General features: G+C 38.0%; 1 protein-coding gene and 1 pseudogene across 4 annotated transcripts in view; one reads left to right on the forward strand and one right to left on the reverse strand.

Annotated features, from left to right (window-relative positions):
- The window catches only part of UBR3 (ubiquitin protein ligase E3 component n-recognin 3), a 260,446-nt gene that overhangs the window by 219,107 nt on the left and 14,386 nt on the right, over positions 1–26,953 (forward strand). For 2 of the 3 annotated variants that reach the window (XM_026454174.1, XM_026454176.1), the window contains exons 33-35: positions 3,517–3,641; positions 9,045–9,152; positions 9,286–9,411. In XM_026454174.1, the coding sequence (XP_026309959.1) occupies positions 3,517–3,641; positions 9,045–9,152; positions 9,286–9,411 (359 nt within the window). Of the gene's footprint in view, positions 1–1,871; positions 2,022–3,516; positions 3,642–9,044; positions 9,153–9,285; positions 9,412–26,953 lie in introns of those variants that run through there. The other variant, XM_026454177.1, reaches the window with a different exon arrangement.
- Positions 22,884–23,441, reverse strand: LOC111522145 (annotated as a pseudogene). The gene has a single exon (XR_002725176.3). The product of XR_002725176.3 is annotated as a mitochondrial pyruvate carrier 2 pseudogene (transcript).

The raw sequence follows: 26,953 nt of genomic DNA on the forward strand, positions 1-26,953 counted from the left end.
TTTTATCTTCTTTCCCATAGCTTTAACTATACCTATTATCTGATGATTCAAATCTCTAGCTTTAGACTACAACTCCCCAGTGAGTTCCAGACTTGAATTTTTAGACATGCCTCAAACTCAGGATATATAATGTTAATTTTCTACCTATCCAAGCCTGCTGTCATCCTCTGTTTTACATTTTAGTCAATGCTGCTACCATCTATGAGATACCACCATCACCCTCTACCTCCAAAGGTCTACCAAATCCTATAATTTCTGTCATCTAAATATTTCTCTAATATGGCTCATTCTGATTGTTGACTCATTGTTCCTCCTTAGTTCTGGGCATCCCGAAACTGTATGGAGGTTCCTCAGAAAACTAAAATAGAACTACTGTATGATCCAGTAGTCCCACTTCTGGGTATACATCCTAAGGAAGTAAAATCAGTATCTCAAAGAGACATCTGCACTCCACTCCCATGTTCATTGTGGCTTTAATCACAATAGCCGAGATATGGAAACCACCTAAGTGTCTGTCAGTGGATGAATAAAGATAATGTGGCATATAAGTACACTGGGACATTATTTAGCCTTAAAAAAAGAAGGAAATCTTGCCGTTTGTGACAGCATGGATGAACCCATAGGACATTATGCTAAATGAAATAAGCCGCAAAGAGAGAAATACTGCATGATCTCACTTATATGTGGAATCTAAACAAGTCAAAATAGAGTAGGAGGGTGGTTCACATGGGACAGGGAGGTGGGGAAAATGGGGAGATGTTGGTCAAAGGGTGTGCACTTTCAGTTATAAGATGAGTAAGTTCTGGAGATCTAATATTCAACATGATGATGAGAGCTGTAATATTCTCCTGTATACTTAAAATGTACTAAGCAAAGAGATCTTAAGTATTCTCAGCACACACACATACACACAGACACATGTAACTATATGGGATGATGAATATGTTAGTTAACTTTGATTCTGGCCATCATTTCACAATGTATACTTATATCAAAACTACATTGTCTACCTTCAATAATATAATTTTTGTCCATTATACCTCAGTAAAGCTGGAGGAAAAATAAAAGTTCATTCTGGCTAGAATAAGGGAAGTAGATTGCAGGGGCCTGAGAGGTGATACAGATAAACTACTGTACTGAAACAAATTAACATAGAAGGCCTGACTGCTGTCCTTTGAAAGGCCTGCTTGCAATGTTAGGCCTTGGCTAGCATCTGGGAACTTGATTTCAGGAGGGGCCCCACCATTCCCAGAACTGATAAAAGTGTCACACTGTGCCTAAACTGTTTGCACAAAGAATATGGTTTATGCTGAACACACCTGCTTTCCTCTTGAGAGTCTGGAATTTTGTTATGTACCAGGAAGAGAGTACCTGCATAACCCCAGTAAAAACCTTGGGCACTGAGTCGCTAATGAGATCCCCTGGTATCCATTTCCTACATGCCATCACAGCTTGTTGTTGCTGGGGAAGTTTAGCACATCCTGTGTGGTTCTACTGGGAGAAGACTCTGGAAGTTTCCTCTGGACTTCAGCCAATATGCCTTTTCCCTTTGCTGATTTTAACTCTTATCCTTTTGCAGACATAAGTCATAACAGATGAGTGTGACTCTGTATGCAGTCTTGTAAGTCCTCCTAGTGAATCATCAAACTTGGCAGTGGTCTTGGGGACCCCCAACACAGCCACTTTAGCTAGGATTGTAGGTCTAGGCAAGAAAGGTTGGAAGTCTAGTCCAGGGTGTTGAAACTGACTTGAGAAATATTTAAAAAGTAGAATTAACAGGACTTGGTGATTATTTTAATGGGGAAATTGTCAAGAATATCTGCAAATTTCTGACTCCAGCAACTGATTAAATGGTAGTATCCATTTACTAGGGGAGGAGTAAAATAGAAGGAACACTGAACCTGAAGAAAAATGATCTATGTGGATTCAAGTTCAGACCTGGGTGCTTATTAGCTTTGATATAACAAGCACATCTTTCTGAAGCTCAGTTATCCAGTTGAGACTGTTTTGAGGATTGAATGAGACACTTGAAGAAAATTGCTAAGTTATTAGGTAAATATAAATGTTAATTATCAATATTAAAGCTTCCATTTATTAAGTACCTAATATGTGCCAGAAGCTACCAGGTACTTTACATATTGTTACTACTATTTCATATTGCTGTAGTTTTTTGTTTTTATTTTTATCTTTATTTGAGACAGGCTGTCACTCCATCACCCAGGCTGGAGTTAAGTGGAGTGATTTTGAATTACTATAGCCTTCACCTTCTGAGCTCAAGTGATCCTTCTGCCTCCGCTTCCTGAGTAGCTAGGATGACAGGTGCTTGTCACCACACCCAGCTTTTTTTTTTTTTTTTTAAAGACAGAGTCTCATACTATTGCCCGGGTTGGAGTGCAGTGGCGCAATCTCGGCTCACTGCAACCTCCACCTCCCGGGTTCAAGCGATTCTCCTGCCTCAGCCTCCCAAGTAGCTGGGATTACAGGCACCTGCCACCATGCCTGGCTTTTTTTTTTTTTTTTTGTATTTTTTAGTAGAGACAGGGTTTCGCCATATTGGCCAGGCTGGTCTCAAACTCCTGACCTTGTGATCCTCCCACCTTGGCCTCCCAAAGTGCTGGGAGTACAGGCGTGAGCCACTGCACCTGGCCACACCCAGCTATTTTTAAAATTTTTGTAGAGATGGGGGTCTATGTTGCCCAGGCTTATTTCTATAGTTTTCATTAAATTCTGAAGCCAAATTAGTAACCTAAACATCAAGATTTCTTTTTTTTTTTACAAGATTTATATCATATTCCATATAATACTGTCCTTGTTAAGATATATATATATAGGGGTAGATGATGTGTTGGTTTTAAACACTGAGACTCCCAAACATTGTTTTTGAGCATCTGAAGCCCAGGAAGGGCATTTGCCAAGGTTCCACAGCTATTCCAAGGATGAATGGCGTTAGCACTCTGGTCTTCTGAAAGAGAGCACCCTTTCCACTATGCTGAGTGCTTCTCATTTATATGTTCTTTGGATGAATAGAGGAATTTTGCTTTCATAATTTCAGATCTGTTGGGCAGCAAATATAATAATAGTACATTATAATTTCAGACTCTCATGTGTCTAATCCCAGCACTTTGGGAGGCTGCAGTGGGAGGATTGCTTGAGCCCATGGAATTTTAGACTAACCTGGGCAACATAGGGAGGCCCCATCTCTACAAAAAATAAAAAATTTGGCATAGTAGCACATGCCTGTAGTGCCAGCTACTTTTGGGTGGGGCAGATTACAGGCCAAGATGAGAGGATCGCTTGAGCTTGGGAGGTCGAGGCTTCAGTAAACTCTGATCACACCACTGCACTCCAGGCACCACACTGCCTAGGTGACAGACTGAGACCTTGTCTCAAAGACAAACAAACAAGTGTTGAAAACAAAAACCAATTACATATGCAAGGAAAGGCATATATTTGTAAAACTATCTTAAGTACAAAATATCTAGATTCCAAAGAAATAATGATTTTTTTCTCTTGCAGATCACTTTACTTGCATTGTGAAGGTACTTTTTACCCTACTGTACACACAGGCTCTTGCAGAACTCTCAGTTAAATGCAGCGAAGAAGATAGGTCAGCCTGGAAACACGCGGGAGCTCTCAAAAAGGTTAGTCTCTTTCTAAATTTGTCATTTAGCAGGTAGGTGAAGTCATTTAAGCTGGGGATATTGAGTGAATAAGAGTAGGTGTTACAACATGAGTTACTGGTATTTTAATTGTAAATTGAGCACCTACAGGCTCAAAAACGTTGAAAATATTTCACTGAACAATGAGGCCTTCTGTGTCTGTGTCTAAACCTCATCCTTTTATCCCTTTATATTTCAGCAGTTTGTTTTGCCTTTTCTGCAAGCCTTAAACTTAGAGAAGTTGTAAAAATTGTACTAACACAGTGAGCACATGGTAAAAGATCTGCAGACTTATCTATTCTATTTGCCACTTTTTCTTCTTGTCCCTATCCCCAATCACAATCCAAAGATAGCTTTTGATGCACCACTTCTAAATGTAAAATCCTAGCCTTTTCTTTTTTTTTTTTTTTTTCCTCTCTGTCACCTAGGCTGGAGTGCAGTGGTGCAATCTTGGCTCACTGCAACCTCTGCTTCCCGGGTTCAAGCAATTCTCCTGCCTCAGCCTTCTGAGTCGCCAGGACTACAGGCGCCTGCCACCATGCCCGGCTAATTTTTGTATTTTTAGTAGAGACAGGGTTTCACCGTGTTGGTCAGGCTGATCTTGAACTCCTGACCTCGTGATCCGCCCACCTCGGCCTCCCAAAGTGCTGGGATTATAGGCGTGAGCCTCTGCGCCCGGCCAGTCCTAGCCTTTTCTTAATAATGCTTCTTGAAATATTACCTTTTTTCATGTTAGAATATATACAAGTTCTCAGCAAACTCAGAGGAACTCAGTTTAAGCTAAATTATGTAAACCATTTAGAAAAATTACACTAAATGTAAATACTTTCAGTAGCTTGAGAACGAATGAGATACTATAGAGCTATAGAACTGAAGAACTGACTGAGTGGTTCAGCTTAGAGATAGGTAAAAGAAGAAAATTGCTTCAGTGTTTATTTGTAGAAATTGGTAGGAAAAAAATAATAGGTATAGTGTAAATTGAACCTTTTGATTGGCTCACAGTCTTAAGGGGTTTTTAAATGTCATTAAAACTTTTTTTTGTTAAAATCATATCTACTTGTATCAAAGGAGAGAGAACCAATTACAAATACAGGAAATGTATTCAATATAATCTTCACTGTTATCAGTTTACTCTCAAATCACAATTATGTGTACATTTAATATGTCATCACAGAGTTCACTATGTCTTAATTATGGGTTAAGGATAATTATGTATTATGTATCAGTTGGCCATCAAACCCAAGTACAAGGCCAATCTCCTGCCACTGAATAGAGATGTTACTTTTTTAGTCAAAACATAACTGTCTAAGCCTCAGCTTTCTCAAAGGTAAATGAAAGGTTTGGACCATATGATTTATAAGGGCACTTCTGTTTCAATTCTGTTATTCTAAATCCTCAAAATGAATTTCTGTCTTTCTTGAAATATTTTTTTCCCTTCTTGCTGGTTAATTCTTAGACAGTTTTTCTTTTTGTAATTATCTTTAGTTTTTTCTAATTTTTTTTTTTTTTGAGACAGGGTCTCACTGTCACCCAGGCTATAGTGCAGTGGTATGATCAGGGCTCACTGCAGCCTCAACCTCCTGGGCCCAAGGGATCCTCCCACCTCAGCCCCGATGAGTAGTTGGGACTACAGGCTTGTGCCAACACACACGGCTCATTTTTTGTATTTTTAGTAGAGCTGGGGTTTCACCATGTTGCCCAGGCTGGTCTTGAATTCCTGGACTCAAGGCGATCTACCTACCTTGGCCTCCCGAAGCGCCGGGATTACAGGCGTAAGCCACCTTGCCTGGCCTATTTTTCCTAAATATTCTTTTAATTTTTCTGACTGCAATGTAATCTGATATTTGGATTGTTAGTGCTCAGATAGTATTCAAATCAGCTATATTAGGTGTCTGTGCTGTGTCATTATTTAAATATGTTTCCTTAGTAAGCTGTCTAATCATAAAAATTACACATTTAAGAAATTTGCTGATATAATTCTGGTCTACCTCTATTTACAATTGATGTGATTTAGGTAACTGTTCAGTACAGTTTTTTCCTGAACCTAATAATTTATTTATTTTTAAAAACCACTTAATACAATACTTTATATGAGACAGATTCTTATCAGAACATTAATTAGAAGCATATTGGCTTATAGCCATATAAATATATATTAGTACATTCGTTTATAGCTTTATAAATATATAATTTCCTTTAGTGAAAGAAAATTAAAAATTATGATAGTCTATAGGTTGGTTTACTACATGTTATTAGCTTTTTGTATAATAGACATAAACATTTAGATACATAGCAGATTGTAAATGCCTGTAATACCAACAACTATACTGTAATACACTATTTTATGTTGGGAACTTGAGGATCTGTGGCTTTTGGTTTGCAATGGGGGTTCCTGGAACCCGTCCATCATGGAAACTGGGAGACAACCATATTTATGAGTGATAAAATATACCATTGTGACCTCTGTAACTACTTGGATTTCTGCATCGATTCCTCTTATTTTTTTCACTTCCTTCTTTATGTCTTCTCTCACCCTTTTCCTCCCTTTCTTCATTGAATTTCACTGATTCACTTCATCTCTTTAATTGCATATGTTTGGCATAATAATTGTAATGAAAACGTATTTTTGCCAGATCTAATCTGGCCTATGGTAGTAAAAATATAGGTACTATATATTTTTTGAAGGGGTGTTAATTTGATAATGAGATTTAGTTCTGAAAAAGTCATCATTACAGTTAGTGTAAATCGTACTTTTTTTTGTCAATGGAATTTCTGTTAAGAGTATTTATACTAGAATTTCTTTTCTTTTTTCTTTTTCTTTCCTTCCTTCCTTTTCCTTTCTTATCTTTATTTTCTTTCTTTCTTTTTTTTTTTTTTGACAGGGTCTCACTCTATCGCCCTGGTTGAAGTGCAGTGGCATGATCACAGCTCACTGCAACCTCAAACTCCTGGACTCAATTGATCCTCCCACCTCAGCCTCTGAAGTAGCTAGGACTACAGGCGCACACCACCACACATGGCTAACTTTCCCATTTTTTTGTGGAGAGGAAGTCTTGCTGTGGTGGCCAGGCTGGTCTTGAACTCCAGGCCTCAAGCAGTCCTCCCACCTTGGCCTCCCAAAGTGCTGGGATTACAGGCATGAGCCACCATGCCCAGCCTACTAGAATTTCTTAGTCTGGGATCCTTGGATAGGTTTTGTTGTTTTGTTTGCTGGGGTGTGGTATCATAGCATCCAAAATATATTGAAATCAAAAAGTTTAAGAAGTACTATAATTTAGACAAAGTATTCTATCCAACACAGACTCTCTTGCATCTCTTGACCCTTGATCCTTTTTAAAATTTAACCCACATACTTTTGCCACCTCCCCCTTAGGATTCTTCTTATCTCTATTTTAGGTCTTTCATCCATGTTCTCAGAAATTATCTTTCTTAAGCTTCATGAGCATACTTTTTCTTTTATTCAGAGATTGCCTATGTAAAATATGTTTTCTTAATACTTTGTATGGTGAAGAACTCTCCATACAAAGTGGTGAACATTACATTATATTTAACTTTCTGATATAAAACTTGCTGTGTGTAAAAAAAGCGCTCAAAATGTATTTGTTAATAATGACTTAAAAGTCAGTTATCACTCAGTGACTTACTTAGCTGATCTGAACAAAAATAGTATTCTGTTGTACTCTTTGAATATTTTACTCAAAAAGGTATATTGAATTTAGGAAGCTTTTAGGCTGAATTGTACTTTTAGAGAAACTTAACTATGCCACATTAATAAATAGCAAATCTGTGGTAGTATTTTGAGTTTTCTACAAATCTACGGTAGTGTTTTAAGTTTAGGTGAACTCTAAGAGATAGTTTACTTAAATCAATTTAAAAAACATGATACATTGCTGTTTTGATATTTAGTGGGATATTGATTCTTGGATATGTAATCTCTAGGTCATTATATTTAACAAGTAGTCATACTGTTAATTAGATATGGATGGAGCAAGTCACATGATACAAGGAGAATCATTGCAGAGTCAGAGTCATTGTTATAGTTTAGAATCAGGACGTAATACTACATGACTGAGTGAATATGGCGAAAAGCACAGAGTAATTTAAAGATAATGCAAAGAACTGATTACCAGAAGAGGCACACCCAAGCAAGTTCCAAGGTCCAATATTCCAAAACTTCAGTATTACCAAAATAAATTTCATCAGTTAATTAGCAGGTATTTCTTGCTCAGATTTTTGTTATGCAGAGGGATACATGGAAAATAAAAAGCATAGTTCCTGATATTTTGGAATTTACAGTCTAGTTGGAAAGAGCACAGTAACATGAAGGAAACAATGAGGAACTACAGAAAGACCAAATATCATCCAATAATAAATTCTCTGATCCAAACTATCAGTGCCTTAAAAGTTAAGGTTAAACTTACATTCTGTGGTGTTTATCCCTTCCTATATTTTAGGATTTTAAAAGTATAGTTAATAAGTAGAATAAAGGACATCATAGCAGTTCTGACTTTATTCCAATTTACATATTATGGTAATTTGCATGTTACACTTTCTATTTCAGTGAATATAAAAAGAGGTGCATTTCTTTAAGTATAAAGATTTTATTGAAATAAATTTGAATTCATAAAAAGCCATTATTTTTTCTTTCTTATAAAAATGGAAGTAATCACTAAGATCAACTTGTAGACTGTTACTTAATGTCACTATCTGCATATTCTGTAATAAATATATTGTTGTATTTTATTTTTATGGTATATGATTTTAATAAATCCTCAAAAACATTTGAGGGAAATTGTAAAAGAAAAAAGTTATGGTCTTTATTTTTTCTATTGTATGCATATATTATATGCATATATTATACCACTATAATGATTATATATTTTTTTAATTTGACTCTTTTCACATTGTAAGTATTTTTTGTACAGCTTAAATTTGCCACATTCACTGCTTAGAAAATGTTTTTTAAGTTAGTATTCCATTTTTTAGGTAACTCCCTCACTCTTGTTGGTCATTTCTAGTTTCTTGCTGTAATAGTGCTGTAGTAGATGTCTTGTACATACAGCTATTATTTTTTCTTTTGGATTATATCCCAGGAAAGAATTCCCAGGGGTGGGTCAAAAAACATGACTTACATATGTTTATTTACATATAATTATGTAATTTATACGCTGTCTTTTAAAGAAGTATTGGAATAGCTTTGACCACCTACCCACTTTCATTGTGAATCCAGAGGTGTACAGTTTTACCCAAATTTTGAAGAATTGAAGCTCATATGCTTGAAAAATAATATAATCACAGTTTTGCGCTACTCACTAAAAATTACTTCCAATGTAAATTTCTTATAATTTTCAATGACCAGTGTAACTTATATTTTAATTTTTTCAGAGTACATGTGATGCAGAAAAGTCTTATGAAGTGTTACTGAGCTTTGTGATAACTGAACTATCTAAAGGAAAGTTATACCATGAAGAAGGAACTCAGGAGTGTGCAATGGTATGCTTTTGCTAAAATCAGATGTAGTGGTTATTTAGTAAAAAATTTACATTTTCTTGCCATTATGAATGTAATTTTTGAAAACTCTATTTATTCTAGACTGACTTGTTCAAATTTTCTTTTTAAACTTTAGGTTAACCCTATTGCTTGGTCTCCTGAATCCATGGAAAAGTACTTACAGGACTTCTGCTTACCTTTTCTCAGAATCACCAGCCTTCTTCAGCACCATCTTTTTGGGGAAGATTTACCTAGCTGCCAGGTAGGTAATTTGGGATATGTAGGAGGGAGCTTTTTTTGTTTGTTTTGTTTTAGACGGAGTCTCTCTCTGTTACCCAGGCTGGAGTGCAGTGGCACAATCTCAGTTTACTGCAACCTCCGCCTCCCAAGTTCATGTGATCCTCCTCCCTCAGCCCCCCTAGTAGCTGGGATTACAGGTAGACATCACCATGCCCAGTTAATTTTTATATTTGTAGTAGAGACAGGGTTTCGCCATGTTGGCCAGGCTGGTCTCAAGACTCCTGACCTCAGGTGATCCACCTGCCTCGGCCTCCCAAAGTGCTAGAATTACAGGTGTGAGCCACTGCACCAGCCAAGACTTGTTTTTATAGTAAGCTATTTTGTTTTAAATATACTGGTATGTAGTATAGTACATATGTAACTCATATGACTATATGTTAGTCTACATTAAAGGAATAAATATTGAGGATATTTACTATTTTTGTTGTATTTGTTAACATCCACCCATTTTTATGATAATATTACTAATGTTGGATATTTGAGCAGCTTTGGATTAGATCAATGATGATACATTCCCAGTACCTGATGAATACGATCATAGGATTCAGTGTTATTGACATTTGTATCCCTAACATCGTCTGCTTTTAATATTCTTTTAAATGTTATGTTGGTTGGAAAACTGGTTGTTTGAAGATATGACGGCATTTATAGCAGTATTCAGTTTGTAACCAGTTGTATTAAAACGGGTGAATGAATTATCACTGGTTTAATCTATTTCATAAAACTGTGGATTGATATGAGTGGGCAAGAAAGTGACAGGGTAGGAAACCAGAAGGTAAGTAAACCCAAACTGTGCTTATAGGAATATGATCCTGACTTATCTGCCATTCAGTTCTAGGGAATTTGATGTGGAAATTAAACATTTATCGTATTTATGGCCTTTGAATCCTGAAGTATTTTAGAATTAAGCAGTTTTGTGCTCCCTCTTTCTTAAGTAATTCACCATTACATTAAATAGTTAGAATTCTTTGGTTTTTATCAAGTGCTTCAAGATAAATGCTGCACATTTGTCACCAAAACATTCTTTTTAGAGTTATAAGATGTTGAACAAATTCTTAGAATAACCATTCATTAGATATTTTCTTTCACAGTTTTTAAATTTTATATTTTTAAAAAGTGTGTTTCTTTCTGGCATATGAGCATCCTCAAGCATGGAGAAGTGTAACCAAACAAAATCAACTTCTTTTACTACCTGTACTTTTTTCACATTTAAAGGCTTTGGTTCTCTCTGTTCTTGTTACCTTATGGCTTATTTTGTCATTTGTTTATATGAGAGTATTTTTTTGCCCATAAGTTGGAAAGTATGTGGAGGCAGAAGCTCTTGAGCTGGGCATTGAAAGTTGGTCTGGTGTTTGAGTGTACAGTGATGCCTGTAGTGGAATACCACACGTGCTTAGACCAAGAAAGAAATACATTCAATATGGTGCATAAAAAGGAACAATGTGACATGGTGAAGAAAGAGATTAAATATAGTTGTAATGGATCTTGAATTTCACATGAGTGAATTTGGACCATTGAAAGATGTTAGACAAAAATATGGTATGACTCAAATTTTGTTTCAGGATAAAACCTCATTCTAGTATAAGACAGATTGTGAAGAATAGACAGATGGGAACAGAAAGACCAATTAGGAAAGGAAATACTGGGAATAGAAGAGGCTGGAGAGCGATTAGAGATTTCAGAGATAAAATAGGATTTGACAACTAGTTAAATGTGTGAGAGTCGAGAGAAAAGGAAGAGTCATACCGTACTTGTTTCTTGAGACCGAGAGACTTGAACTTTTAGGGAAAACTTAATAGAAGGAGGAAATACAGGGCAGATGCATGGGGGATGGAATGAAAGTACTTTGTGTGTATTCAGATTGAGGGACAGTTGGACTCTTTAGGTGGACCTGTTCAACTGAAGTAAGAAAAGTGAGATCAGAGCTTTAGATGGAAATTTGTTCTCCATTTATTTAGTTTCTGTCATCTGTGTAATCTTACTTTGTTTTTGTATACAATCGTACCCCCTTATCTGTGATTTTGCTTTCTGTGGTTTTTGTTACCCATGGTCTACTGCAATCTGAAAATATTAAATGGAAAATTCCAGAAAAAAACTATTCATAAGTTTTAAATTGCACACCATTCTGAGTAGCATGATGAAATCTCATGCTGTCCTGTTTGTGACATAAATCCTGTCTCACACTGTCCTACCAGGGACATAAATCATCTCTTTGTTCGGCATATTCGTGCTGTCATATTCCAATATATATTTTTTCCACATCTATTTATTTTTCATTGATGAACATCTAGGCTTCCTCCAACTCTTTGCTTCCATGGGAAAAAGTTAACTGTTGCTATGAACCTAATGTCATGTATATTTTAATGTAAAGATTTCTTTAATATAAAGTTTTTCTGGGCTGTGTACCAGTTGTGGGATTGTTGGAACCATAGGATTCATTCTGCCTATTTGTTTTTCTAAATGGCTGCTCAAGGTTTATATTCCCATTTGCAGTGCAAGAGGATTCTTGTTTTCCCCCATATACTTGCCAGCACTTCTTAGCCAGTGTGTAATGTTTGACAGTCAGTTGAGTACAAATCATATGCTTATGTTAATTTAATTTGCATTTCTCTAATTATAAATGCAATTTCATATATTCATATACTTAGCCAGTTAAGTTTCCCTCTGTATACTTTCTGTTCCTAGTCTGGCCATTTTTAAAAATTGGGTTTTTGTGATTATCTTCATTCTGTTTTTAAGCATAGTAGATATCTTTTTACTGGCTTTTGTTTAGCCATAGTGTCGATTGTGGAACAGAAATTTTTCAGTTTAATGTTGTTAGAACTATTACCTTTTTCTTTATGACTTGTACTTTTAGAATCTGATTTTAAAAATCCTTTTCCATCGTATACCCCAGAAATATACACACCTACTGTGTACCCACAAAAATTAAAAATTAAAAAAAATCATTTTCCAACCTGATATTATAAATTTATTTTGTATTTTCTTCTATTATTTTCATAGTTTTATCTTCACATTTAGATTTTTAATTCAGTCTGAAGCTTATTTTGTGGTGTAGTATGAGGTAAAGCTCTAATTTTTTTCTATATTTGATAAGACAGTTTTCCCAACACTATGTACAAATTATGAAATAATCTTTTTTGGACTGATTTTTCATGGTATCAAGTTTTCACATATCTGGATTATTATATACTATTGGGTGATTTGCTTCTGTACTAGTAGCAGTCTATTTTAATTACGGTAGTTTTATTACAGACATATGATAGTGTGAATGTCCAATTTATTCTTGACATCTTTTTGCTTTTTCTAAATTTTTTTTTTTTGAGACGGAGTCTCGCTCTGTCACCCAGGCTGGAGTGCAGTGGCCGGATCTCAGCTCACTGCAAGCTCCGCCTCCCGGGTTTACGCCATTCTCCTGCCTCAGCCTCCCGAGTAGCTGGGACTACAGGCGCCCGCCACCTCGCCCAGCTAGTTTTTTGTATTTTTTAGTAGAGATGGGGTTTCACCATGTTAGCCAGGATGGTCTTGATCTCCTGACCTCGTGATCCGCCCGTCTCAGCCTCCCAAAGTGCTGGGATTATAGGCTTGAGCCACCGCGCCCGGCCTCTAAATTTTTTTTTCTTTTTGCTATATATGAGCTTTTATTCTTTTTTATTTTTTTGAGATGGAGTCTCACTTTGTCACCCAAGCTAGAGTGCAGTGGTGTGGTCTTGGCTCACTGCAACCTCCATCTCCTGGGTTCAAGCAATTCTCCTACCTCAGCCTCCCAAGTAACTGGGATTACAGGCATCCACCACCACGCCCAGCTAATTTTTGCATTTTTAGTAGAGACAGGGTTATCACCATGTTGGCCAGGCTGGTCTCGAACTCTGGACCTCAGGCAATCTGCCCACTTTGGCCTCCTAAAGTGCTGGGATTACAGGCGTGAGCCACCACGCCCAGCCGAGCTTTTATTCTTATATACCTTTTTTAATCTGTCAAGTTACTTCCCAAATCCTACAAGATTTTAGCTTGGAATTATCTTCAGTTTATAGTTTTAAGACATTGAACATGGTTTATATATTCATTTAGTCAGGTGTTTTAATACTCTTTGGGGGGGGTGGTGGGGGAAGATAGTCTCACTCTGCTGCCCAGGCTGGAGTTCAGTGGCACAGTCTCAGCTCACTTCAACCTCCACCTCCTGGGTTCAAGCGATTCTTGTGCGTCAGCCTCCCAAGTAGCTGGGATTACAGGTGTGCACCACCACACCCGGCTAGTGTTCTTGTATTTTTAGTGGAGACAGGGTTTCACCATGTTGGTCAGGCAGGCTGGTCTCAAATTCCTGGCCTCAAGTGATCCGCTCCCCTCAGCTCCCAAAGTGCTGGGATTACAACACTTTTAATAGAATTTTAGATCGTCCATGTCTGGAGCATTTTTTTTTTTTTTTGTAAAGCTAATTAATCCTAGAGGTTTTATGGTTGTGATTTCTATTTAAATGGTATCTTCTGTTACATTATCTGATTAATTTTTACTGGCATGTAAGAATACCATTGATTTTTGTATAGTCTTGTGACTGGCCACTTGCCAAAGTTTTCTGTTCTAATAATTTACCTTTTTATTATTTTAGGTATTCTATATGATCATACAATCTGAAAATAATATAATATGTCCCATTTTAAGTCTTTATTTCTCTGTTGTCTTAGTGCCCATCCAGTACTATTTTGAGCCGTGGAAGTGATAGGTACTGCCCCCCTCCCCAAAATGCTTCTGTGTTTCCCATGCCTTTTTTTTTTTTTTGCTTTTATTATAAATAGAATCATTTAAGAGTTATGTTTTCTATGTATTGATAAAATATAGAAACTTAATTGGAATTTTTGAACATTAATCTTAGAAACTTAGCTGTCCTGCTAAATTCAGTTATTCTTTCTAATAGTCTGGAGACTGTCAAGCTTAACAGTACATTTTTTCTTTTTTGGGGAACATTTTTTATTATTATTATACTTTAAGTTCTAGGGTACATGTGCACAACGTGCAGGTTTGTTACATATGTGTACATGTGCCATGTTGGTGTGCTGCACCCATTAACTTGTCATTTACATTAGGTATATCTCCTAATGCTATCCCTCCCCTCTGCCCCCTCCCCACAATAGGACCTGGTGTATGATGTTCCCCTTCCTGTGTCCAAGTGATCTCATTGTTCAATCCCCACCTATGAGTGAGAACATGCGGTGTTTGGTTTTCTGTTCTTGTGATAGTTTGCTAAGAATGATGGTTTCCAGCTGCATCCATGTCCCTACAAAGGACACGAACTCATCCTTTTTTATGGCTGCATAGTATTCCATGGTGTATATGTGCCACACTTTCTTAATCCAGTCTGTCACTGATGGACATTTGGGTTGATTCTAAGTCTTTGCTATTGTGAATAGTGTTGCAATAAACATACGTGTGCATGTGTCTTTATAGCAGCATGATTTATAATCCTTTGGGTATATCCCCAGTAATGGGATGGCTGGGTCAAATGGTATTTCTAGTTCTAGATCCTTGAGGAATCACCACATTGTTTTCCACAATGGTTGAACTAGTTCACAGTCCCACCAACAGTGTAAAAATGTTCCTATTTCTCCACATCCTCTCCAGGACCTGTTGTTTCCTGATTTTGTAATGATTGCCATTCTAACTGGTGTGAGATGGTATCTCATTGTGGTTTTGATTTGCATTTCTCTGATGGTGAGTGATGACGAGCATTTTTTCATGTGTCTGTTGGCTGTATGAATGTCTTCTTTTGAGAAGTGTGTTTATATCCTTTGCCCACTTTTTGATGGGGTTGTTTTTTTCTTGTAAATTTGATTGACTTCTTTATAGGTTCTGGATATTAACCCTTTGTCAGATGAGTAGACTGCAAAAATTTTCTCCCATTCTGTAGGTTGCCTGTTCACTCTGATGGTAGTTTCTTTTGCTGTGCAGAAGCTCTTTAGTTTAATTAGATCCCATTTGTCAATTTTGGCTTTTGTTGCCGTTGCTTTTGGTGTTTTAGATATGAAGTCCTTGCCCATGCCTATGTCCTGAATGGTATTACCTAGGTTTTCTTCTAGGGTTTTCATGGTTTTAGGTCTAACATTTAAGTGTCTAATCCATCTTGAATTAGTTTTCGTATAAGGAGTAAGGAAAGGATCCAGTTTCAGCCTTCTACTTAGGGCTAGCCAATTTTCCCAGCACCATTTATTAAATAGGGAATCCTTTCCCCATTTCTTGCTTTTGTCAGGTTTGTCAAAGATCAGATGGCTGTAGATGTGTGGTATTATTTCTGAGGGCTCTGTTCTGTTCCATTGGTCTATATCTCTGTTTTGGTACCAGTACCATGCTGTTTTGGTTACTGTAGCCTTGTAGTATAGTTTGAAGTCAGGTAGCGTGATGCCTCCAGCTTTGTTCTTTTGGCTTAGGATTGTCTTGGCAATGTGGGGTCTTTTTTGGTTCCATATGAACTTTAAAGCAGTTTTTTCCAATTCTGTGAAGAAAGTCATTGGTAGCTTAATGGAGATGGCATTGAATCTATAAATTACCTTGGGCAGTATGGCCATTTTCACAATATTGATTCTTCCTATCCATGGGCATGGTATGTTCTTCCATTTGTTTGTGTCCTCTTTGATTTCACTGAGCAGTGGTTTGTAGTTCTCCTTGAAGAGGCCCTTTACATCCCTTATAAGTTGGATTCCTAGGTATTTTATTCTCTTTGAAGCTATTGTGAATGGGAGTTCATTCCTGATTTGGCTCTCTGTTTGTCTGTTACTGGTGTATAAGAATGCTTGTGATTTTTGCACACTGATTTTATATTAACTGAGACATTGCTGAAGTTGCTTATCAGCTTAAGGAGATTTTGGGCTGAGACAATGGGGTTTTCTAAATACACAATCATGTCATCTGCAAACAGGGACAATTTGACTGCTTCTTTTCCTGACTGAATACCCTTTATTTCTTTCTCTTGCCTGATTGCCCTAGCCAGAACTTCCAACACTATGTTGAATAGGAGTGGTGAGAGAGGGCATCCCTGTCTTGTGCCAGTTTTCAAAGGGAATTTTTCCAGTTTTTGCCCATTCAGTATGATATTGGCTGTGGGTTTGTCATAAATAGCTCTTACTATTTTGAGATAAGTTCCATCAATACCGAATTTATTGAGCATTTTTAGCATGAAGGGCTGTTGAATTTTGTCAAAGGCCTTTTCTGCATCTATTGAGATAATCATGTGGTTTTTGTCTTTGGTTCTGTTGATACGCTGGATTACGTTTACTGATTTGCGTATGTTGAACCAGCCTTGCACCCCAGGGATGAAGCCCACTTGATCATGGTGGATAAGCTTTCTGAGGTGCTGCTGGATTCGGTTTTCCAGTATTTTATTGAGGATTTTTGCATTGATGTTCATCAGGGATATTGGTCTAAAATTCTTGTTTTTGTTTTATCACTGTCAGGCTTTGGTATCAGGATGATATTGGCCTCATAAAATGAGTTAGGGAGGATTCCCTCTTTTTCTATTGATTGGAAAAGTTTCAGAGGGAATGGTACCAACTCCTCCTTGTACTTCTGGTAGAATTCAGCTGTGAATCCGTCTGGTCCTGGACTTTTTTTTGGTTGGTAGGCTATTAATTATTGCCTTAATTTCAGAGCCTGCTATTGGTCTATTCAGGGATTCAACTTCTTCCTGGTTTAGTCTTGGAAGAGTGTAAGTGTCCAGGAAATTATCCATTTCTTCTAGATTTTCTAGTTTATTTGCGTAGAGGTGTTTATAGTATTCTCTGATGGTAGTTTATATTTCTGTGGGGTCGGTAGTGATATCCCCTTTATGATTTTTTATTGCGTCTATTTGATTCTTCTCTCTTTTCCTCTTTATTAGTCTTGCTAGCGGTCAATCAATTTTGTTGATCTTTTCAAAAAACCAGCTCCTGGATTCATTGATTTTTTTGGAAGGTTTTTTGTGTCTCTATCTCCTTCAGTTCTGTTCTGATCTTAATTATTTCTTGCCTTCTGCTCGCTTTTGAATGTGTTTGCTCTTGCTTCTCTAGTCTTTTACTTGTGATGTTAGGGTGTCAATTTTAGATCTTTCCTGCTTTCTCTTGTGGGCATTTAGTGCTATAAATTTCCCTCTACACACTGCTTTAAATGTGTCCCAGAGATTCTGGTATGATGTATCTTTGTTCTCATTGGTTTCAAAGAACATCTTTATTTCTGCCTTCATTTTGTTATGTACCTAGTAGTCATTCAGGAGCACGTTGTTCAGTTTCCATGTAGTTGAGTGGTTTTGATTGAGTTTCTTATTCCTGAGTCCTAGTTTGATTGCACTGTGGTCTGAGAGAGTTTGTTGTAATTTCTGTTCTTTTACATTTGCTGAGGAGTGCTTTACTTCCAACTATGTGGTCGATTTTGGAGTAAGTGCGAGGTGGTGCTGAGAAGAATGTATATTCTGTTGATTTGGGGTGGAGAGTTCTGTAGATGTCTATTAGGTCCACTTGGTGCAGAGTTGAGTTCAATTCCTGGATGTCCTTGTTAACTTTCTGTCTCATTGCTCTGTCTAATGTTGACAGTGGGGTCTTAAAGTCTCCCATTATTATTGTATGGGAGTCTAAGTCTCTTTGTAAGTCTCAAAGGACTTTCTTTATGAATCTGAGTGCTCCTGTATTGGCTGCAATTATATTGAGGATAGTTAGCTCTTCCTGATGAATTGATCCCTTTACCATTATGTAATGCCCTTGTCTCTTTTGATCTTTGATGGTTTAAAGTCTGTTTTATCAGAGACTAGGATTGCAACCCCTGCTTTTTTTTGTTGTCCATTTGCTTGGTAGATCTTCCTCCATCCCTTTATTTTGAGCCTATATGTGTCTCTGCATGTGAGATGGGTCTCCTGAATATAGCAAACTGATGGGCCTTGAGTCTATCCAATTTGCCAGTCTGTGTCTTTTAATTGGACCATTTAGTCCATTTACATTTAAGGTTAATATTGTTATGTGTGAACTTGATCCTGTCATTATGATATTAGCTGGTTATGTTGCTCGCTAGTTGATGCACTTTCTTCAAGCGTTGATGGACTTTACATTTTGACATGTTTTTGCAATGACTGGTACCGGTTGTTCCTTTCCATGTTTAGTGCTTCCTTCAGGATCTCTTGTAGGGCAGGCCTGGTGGTGACAAAATCTCTAAGTATTTGCTTGTCTGTAAAGGATTTTATTTCTCCTTCACTTATGAAACTTAGTTTGCCTGGATATGAAATTCTGGGTTGAAAATTCTTTTCTTTAAGAATGTTGAATATTGGACCCCATTCTCTTCTGGCTTGGAGAATTTCTGCCGTGAGATCTGCTGTTAGTCTGATGGGCTTCCCTTTGTGTGTAACCCGACCTTTCTCTCTGGCTGCCCTTAACATTTTTTCCTTCATTTCAACTTTGGTGATTCTGACAATTATGTGTCTTGGAGTTGTTCTTCTCTGGGAGTATCTTTGTGGCGTTCTCTGTATTTCCTGAATTTGAATGTTGGCCTGTCTTACTAGGTTGGGGAAGTTCTCCTGGATGATATCCTGCAGAGTGTTTTCCATCTTGGTTCCATTTTCCCCGTCACTTTCAGGCACACCAATCAGACATAGGTTTGGTCTTTTCACATAATCCCATATTTCTTGGAGGCTTTGTTCATTTCTTTTTACTCTTTTTTCTCTACACTTCTCTTCTTGCTTCATTTCATTCATTTGATCTTTAGTCACTGATACTCTTTCTTCCAGTTGATCGAGTCGGTTACTGAAGCTAGTGCATTTGTCACATAGTTCTCGTGTCATGGTTTTCATCTCTATGAGTTCTTTTATGGTCTTCTCTGTATTGATTATTCTAGTTATCCATTCATCCATTCTTTTTTCAAGGTTTTTAGTTTCTTTGTGCTGGTTACGTAGTTCCTCCATTAGCTGTGAGAAGTTTGATCGACTGAAGCCTTCTTCTCTCAACTTGTCAAAGTCATTCTCCATCCAGCTTTGTTTCATTGCTGGTGATGAGCTGCGTTCCTTTGAAGGGGGAGATGTGCTCTGATTTTTTGAATTTCCAGCTTTTCTGCACTGCTTTTTCCCCATCTTTGTGGTTTTATCTGCCTTTGGTCTTTGATGATGGTGTGGGTGTCCTTTTTGTTTGTTAGTTTTCCTTCTAACAGTCAGAACCCTCAGCTGCAGGTCTGTTGGAGTTTGCTTGAGGTCCACTCCAGACCCTGTTTGCCTGGGTATCAGCAGCGGAGGCTGCAGAAGATAGAATATTGCTGAACACCGAGTGTTGCTCTCTGTCTGATTCTTACTCTGGAAGCTTCGTCTCAGAGATGTACCCAGCCGTGTGAGGTGTGAGGTGTCGGTCTGCACCTAGTGGGGGAGTTAGGCTACTCAGGGGTCAGGGACCCACTTGAGCAGGCAGTCTGTCTGTTCTCAGATCTCAAACTCCGTGCTGGGAGAACCACTGCTCTCTTCAAAGCTGTCAGACAGGGACTTTTACATCTGCAGAGGTTTCTGCTGCTTTTTGTTTAGCTATGCCCTGTCCCCAGAGGTGGTCTACAGTGGCAGGCAGGCCTCCTTGAGCTGTGGTGGGCTCCACCGAATTCGAGCTTCCCAGCAGCTTTGTTTATCTACTTAAGCCTCAGCAATGGCGGGCGCCCCTCCCCCAGCCTCGCTGCAGCCTTGCAGTTAGATCTCAGACTGCTGTGCTAGCAATGAGGGAGGCTCCGTGGGCGTGGGACCCTCCAGGCCAGGTGTGGGACATAATCTCCTGGTGTGTCGTTTGCTAAGACCCTTGGAAAAGCAGAGTATTAGGGTGGGAGTTACCCAATTTTCCAGGTGTTGTGTGTCTCAGTTTCTCTTGGCTAGGAAAAGGAATTCCCTTCCCCCTTGCACTTCCGAGGTGAGGCGATGCCTTGCCCTGCTTCAGCTCTCACTGGTTGGGCTGCACCTGCTGACCAGCACTGACTGTCTGACACGCCCTGGTGAGATGAACCTGGTACCTCATTTGAAAATGCAGAAATCACCCGTCGTCTGTGTTGCTCACGCTGGGAGCTGGAGGCTGGAGCTGTTCCTATTTGGCCATCTTGGGCGCCCCCAGCAATACATTTTTTAATCAAACATTTTGTTAAGCATAGCCAATAATCAAGAATGGTAACTAGATGTTCTAACACAGCAAGCTTGTCCTCCACAGTAATCTATTAGACTTCCTAATTTAGTGAAATATCTTAGTCTAGCACTATTTCTACTACCATGTTAGGACTAATGATAGTAACCTGCATAGTTCCATTATCTTTTCTCTCTTCTTAAATGAATCTATCTCTTTTATTCTCTAACTCTGGAATTCTAAATAGAGCAGCTTCATGTAACTTCTAAGTTCCATAGCATTGTTTGTAAAGTAGTTTGTGTATGTGCATTTTTATTGGAAGAAAATAGTTATAAGATTCTCACAGGGGCTTATTATCTAGCCCCCCCCCCACCTCCATAAATCTTGAAGAACATTGATATATCTCCTTTATTTTATTCTTCTTTTGTCAAAATAATTTTCCCATGAAAAATGATAGCTAGCATGTACTACATTGACTACATGCTAAGTACTGTTTAAGTGCTTTGCATTTTTATCCTTTTAAACTCACGCCTGGAATCCCAGCACTTTGGCAGGCCGAGGCGGGCAGATCATGAGGTCAGGAGATCGAGACCATCCTCGCTAACACGGTGAAACCGCATCTCTACTAAAAATACAAAAATTAGCCGGGCGTCTGTAATCCCAGCTACTCGGGAGGATGAGTCAGGAGAATGGCATGAACCCGGGAGGCGGAGCTTGCAGTGAGCCGAGGTGGCACCACTGCACTCCAGCCTGGGAGACAGAGCGAGACTCCGTCTCTAAAAATAATAATAATAATAATAATAATAATAATAATAATAATAATAAACTTCATTATAACTGAGAGGTAGCTGTTATCATATCATTTTCCAGACAAGGAAGCAGGCACACAGAGATGAGGTAACTTACTTAAGATTCACACCTTGTAAGTAAAGCAGGCAGAATTTGAAAACATTTAGTTTGAACCCTGACCCTACACTACTAACATCTGTACCCAGGCTATGCTGTTCTTTGCCACACAAAAGCATTTTTTGAGAAATATAGGTAATTTTCTGGTATTAAATCTGTAAAAACTACTATAATATTGCTTACTGTACTCCCTTTGATCTCAGTCTAACTATCAAAACTCCACTGGAGACATTTCTTATAATAATATGGTGATCTATTTATTGGTAGTTGGATATACATAATGGGATAGCAAAAAAATAAAAACATCTTAAGCATTAATCAATGAGAAATTGGCTAAATTGTGGTTTATTCATACAATGGAATACTCTGTAGTAAAGAATAGAAAGTTTTCTATATTACATGGAAAGAGCTCAGAGATGAATAACTAAAGGTTAGGCATAAATTCAGATAGGGGAGAAATAGTGGTATTTATATTGCTTATATATGTGCAAGATACTCTGGAAAGATACATAAATTACGTCTAGTCGTAGAAGTTGGGTTAGTGAATGTAAGATTTGGAGAAGAGGGTGAAGAGACTTTTTTGCTAATGATATTTTTTTTACTTCTTGATTTTTAAACAGCATAGATACATTATTGCAACAATTAAATTTACAGAAAATAAAAAATGTATTTTGGGGGGAATAAGTAATGTTTTCACATTTTTTCAACATTCAAACAGTGCAAAGACTGAAAAAATTTCCCTTTTACCCCTTTCCCTAGCCACTGAGTAGTTGCTATCAATCACTATCCGTTTCCTTTTTATTATTCCATAGACATTTTATGCCTATACAAATTCATGTGTGTGAAGGTATATATTTTTTTTCTTTTAGCTCTCTTTTTGCACACTGTTCTACACCTTGCATTTTTCTGCTATTAATATATCTTGGAGACCATTTCATATTCAGTACATGAAGATCTTCCTCATTCTGTTTCACAGCTTCAGAACATTTCATTATATGATATATTGAGTGTATTTAATCAGTCCACTGTTAATAAACATTGGGATTATTTCCAATCCTTTGCCATTGATAAATGATACCACAGTGAATAATAGTACATATATGTTATTTTGCATTTTTTCAATTATACTTTTAGGATAAATTCTTAGGAGTGATTTGCTGTGTCAACAGTTGCATACATTTATAGTTTTAATGGTTATTGTAAAACTGCCCTTCATTGAATTTTACCAATTTATGTGAATACCATTAATGTGTAAGTTACCCTATTGTAAGTTACTTTGTGTTATAAAACTATTTGATCTTTGCTTTGAGCTCGTTTGTCTGGGTACAAAAGATCACTCAGTGTAGCAACTCAGTGTAGTTTTAATTTCTCCTGATGTTGAGCATTTTCCATAGTTGAGCCATTTGTATTTTCTTTTTTTTTTTTTTTGACTGTTATTAAAACTTTGCTTTATTTTTCTATTGAATCAAGCACTACCTACCAGTTACAGTTAGTTTTATTGTGCCTTCCAAACGCACAGTTAGCTTTGCTTTATCAATAACCAAATAATAAACTAGGTCCCAATGGTTATATCCACATCTAGACTGTTGAGGTGATCAGGAACTCTTTTATTTGTGTGCTTTAGCTTTTAGTTCTTGGTTATATCTCCAAATACGAAAAAGCTGAGAGGCTCCTGCTGTCCCCACAAAGAAATTAACAGCAAACAGACTCCAATTTTTTGGAATAATTACAAGTGAGTATCTTGACCAAATAAACCCTGTAGCCATCAAAACAGCAGATTGAGCTGTGCTTAGTTTTTCTGCAGGTCTGGCCATATCAGCCAATCTAGCACACACCAACCCCCATTTCATAATTGGAGCCCAGAAAAAAACTGTTCTGGGACCTGCTGGATGGTTGTACAACGGCCTCAATTTCTCGGGCAGCATCAGCTCCAGTTTATGGAGGAGCTGGTGGTAGGTGGCCCGCAGGCCTCGGGCACCGGAGGCCGACATCTCCGCCGACGGATCGTGAGCAGCCAGGTGGGAGCGTGGCTCTATTCTCGTCCCTGGCTGACAACGAAGGGGAGCTAGTCGCTTTTCCTTGCCACGACGCCTGGAGTCCGCCTCTCGCCTGGAGAGCCCTTCCCGTGGCTCTCCCTGCCCCGCTGTGAACCAAAAAGCTGAGGCCCACGGCCCGCGCCCCGCGCCCCGCGAAGGTTGAGGGGGCGGAGGCTGCCAATGGCCCGCCCCTGGCCCGCCGCCGGCCCCGTGAAGGAGAGAGGGAGGAGGAGCCTTGGCAACAGGTGCCAAAATAATCACCTCACCGAGTCCGCCCAGCGCCCTACTGGCAGCGAGCTTGCGCTGGCAGAGCTGCCCGCCAGGATTGGCCCGCCCCGAGGCGTGGGCGGGGTCGAGCGGAAACCTCCTCTTTCTCTCCCCTCTCCCCCGCCCTCGAGGCCGTGTTAGAGAAGGGAAAGTGAAGCTGCGCCGGTTCTTCTGCTCCTTAACTTTAATTAAGCAGACCTGTAGTTAAAATGGGCTTTTCGGGCCTTCAGTGCCTCAAGATGAGGCTGCACCATTCTGTTGCTTCTTTTGACTGGAAGCTCGTGAGCGAGAGACTACAGAATTGAGTCGCTTCTCTCTCTACCCCTTTTATCCCTAGCGACTTAAGAATCTGGTTAGAGTGGCCCGAATGCATTCTTCCAGGGTGAGGGCAGCCGGGGCACACACCAGCCTCAGTCCCCAGGGTGATCGTCATCTCACGAGAAAAAGCCCATTTGTAGTTTCTTTACTATGACACACTTTTTATATAATACGTCTTTTGAAAATACTTGATTTTTTAAAAAGTCATCACCTCATGAGTTTTTGTTTGTTTAGAATAATCTGTCACCTTCGTCCAAGTCAAAAACTGAGAAAATTTTATTTTATAAATGTTTCTTGCAGTAGGTTTTTTTCATCTTAGTAACCAACATTTTGGACTTACGGTCTGCTTCATATGAGAGGCCAAGTAATACTGAAATATATCCTATGAGGTCTAGGGGAAAAAAATGTATTTATGTAGATCTTTGTTAATTTTTATTCATTGTTGGTTTTCCTATCACAAGCTGGAAAAATGTTGCTATTTTTCTACCATTGGCAGTTCCCATCTTCCCAAGTTATTTTGTGCATTGCATGTAACAAATTCCCTCTCTCAATAGAGCAAGAAGATACAAAAGTTGTAAACATATATGCACAAAATAACAGTGCTCCAAATTACATAAATAAATGACAGAATTGAAAGAAGAAATAGACAAATCTACAGTTATAGCTGGAGACTTCAATGTGCCTTCTTAGTAATCAATAACAAGTAGAGAGCAAATCAACTAGGATAAAAGAGACCTGAACAACACTATTATGACATAACTACATCTATAACTTCTCCAACAAACAGTAGAATATATATTATATACAACTACACATGGAATATTGTTCATTAGAATAAACCATATGTCAAGTCTAAGTATCAATTTTCAAAGAAGTTATAGAGCATTTTTTGACCACACAGAATTAAATTAGAAATTAATAACAGAAAATCATCAAATCTGTGATAAGCATCATAATTCTAAGTAATTTGTGGATCAAAGCAGAAATCACAGGGAAATTAGAGAAGATCTTTTTTCTTTCTTTTTTTTTTTTTGAGACAGCGTTTCCCTCTGTTGCCCAGGCTCAAGTGCAGTGGTGTGATCTCAGCTGACTGCAACCTCTGCTGCCTGGGTTCAAGCAATTCTCCTCCCTCAGAGTCCTGAATAGCTGGGATTACAGGTGCCCAACACCATGCCTGGCTAATTTTTTTATTTTTAGTAGAGATGGGGTTTCACCACGTTGGGCAGGCTGGTGTTGAACTCCTGACCTCAAGTGACCCACCCACCTTGACCTCCCCAAGTGCTGGGATTACAGGCGTGAGCCACCTCACCCAGCCTAGAAAATATTTTTAACTGAGTAAAAATGTAAACACAATATACTGAAATTGTGGGATCCAGCTAAAGCAGTTCTTAGAGGGATATTTGTCACTTCAGATATTTTTTTTAAAATAAGAAGGGCCAGGTACAGTGGCTCACGCCTGTAATCCCAGCACTTTGGGAGGCCAAGGAGTTTGAGACCAGCCTGGCCAATATGGTAAAACCCTGTCTCTACTAAAAATACAAACATTAGCCGGGCATGGTGGTGCACACCTGTAGTCCCAGCTACTCAAGAGGCTGAGGCAGGAGAATCACTTGAACTTGGGAGGCGGAGGTTGCAGTGAGCGGAGATTGCACCACTGTACTCCAGCCTGGGTGACAGAGCGAGACTCTGTCTCAATAAATAAATAAATACATACATACATACATACATACATACATAAAAATTAAAAAGAAGAAATATCTAAATCATTATCTAAGTTTCTACCATATGAAGCTAGAAATAGAGCAAATTAGACCTAAAGCAAGTAAAAGAAAGGAAATAATAAAAATCAGAACAGAAATCAATGAAGTTGTAATGGCAAAACAGTAGAGAAAATGAATGAGTCCAAAATCTGGTTCTTTGCAAAGGTCTGTAAAATGGATAAACCTAGATGACAGGAGCTCAGCTGAACTGGAAGAGAGCTGATTGTTAAGAAAAAAAAAGGAGATGGTGCAAATTACCAATATCGGGAATGAAAGAGAAGAAGACATCCATATTGAGCCATAAGAGAATATATGGATAACATTTGCCAATAAATTTGACAACTTGGATAAAATGGATAAATTTCTTGAAAGATACAAAGTACTAAAACTGACTCAAGAAATAGAAAATCTGAATATATCTATACCAAGAAAATTAATTTAGTTATCAAATTTATATAATTGTTACTCATCCAGAAAAGAAACATCAAGAACTTTATATCAACAAAGATAACATTGTGGTAAACTCTATGAGACATTTAAGGAAGAAATTGTACCAATACTCTTGAACCTATCTCAGAAAATGAAGAAGGAACACTTCTGAACTCAATTTATGAGGCCAGTTTTATCCTGATAGTTGAACCAGGCATTATGAAAAAACCTACAAACCCATGTCTCCCATGAACATAGAAGCAAAAGCCTTCACAAAATATTAGCAATAGAAAGGATAATACACTATAACCAAATGGGTATTTTTCTTTTAGCTTTATTGAGGTACAAGAAATATTTGAGTTATAAATATTAAGGACAAGTAAAAATTATATGTATTTATCATATACAATGTATAATGTTTTGATATATGTATACATTGTATATGATGGCCACAATCAGGCTAATTAACATATCCATCATCTCACATAGTTATGTTTTCTGATGAGAACATTTAAGATCTACTCTGTTAGCAAATTTCAAGTATACAATACAGTATTATTAAATATAGTCACCATGCTATACGTTACCTCTCCAGAACTTATTCATCTTATAACAGAGTTTGTATCCTTTAACCAACATCTCCCCATTTCTCCCAGACCCTGGTAACCACCATTCTACTCTGCTTCTGCTTTTTAAGATTCCAG

This window comes from Piliocolobus tephrosceles, chromosome 11 (assembly GCF_002776525.5).
Source record: "Piliocolobus tephrosceles isolate RC106 chromosome 11, ASM277652v3, whole genome shotgun sequence".
In the NCBI taxonomy this organism is placed as follows: Eukaryota; Metazoa; Chordata; class Mammalia; order Primates; family Cercopithecidae; genus Piliocolobus; species Piliocolobus tephrosceles.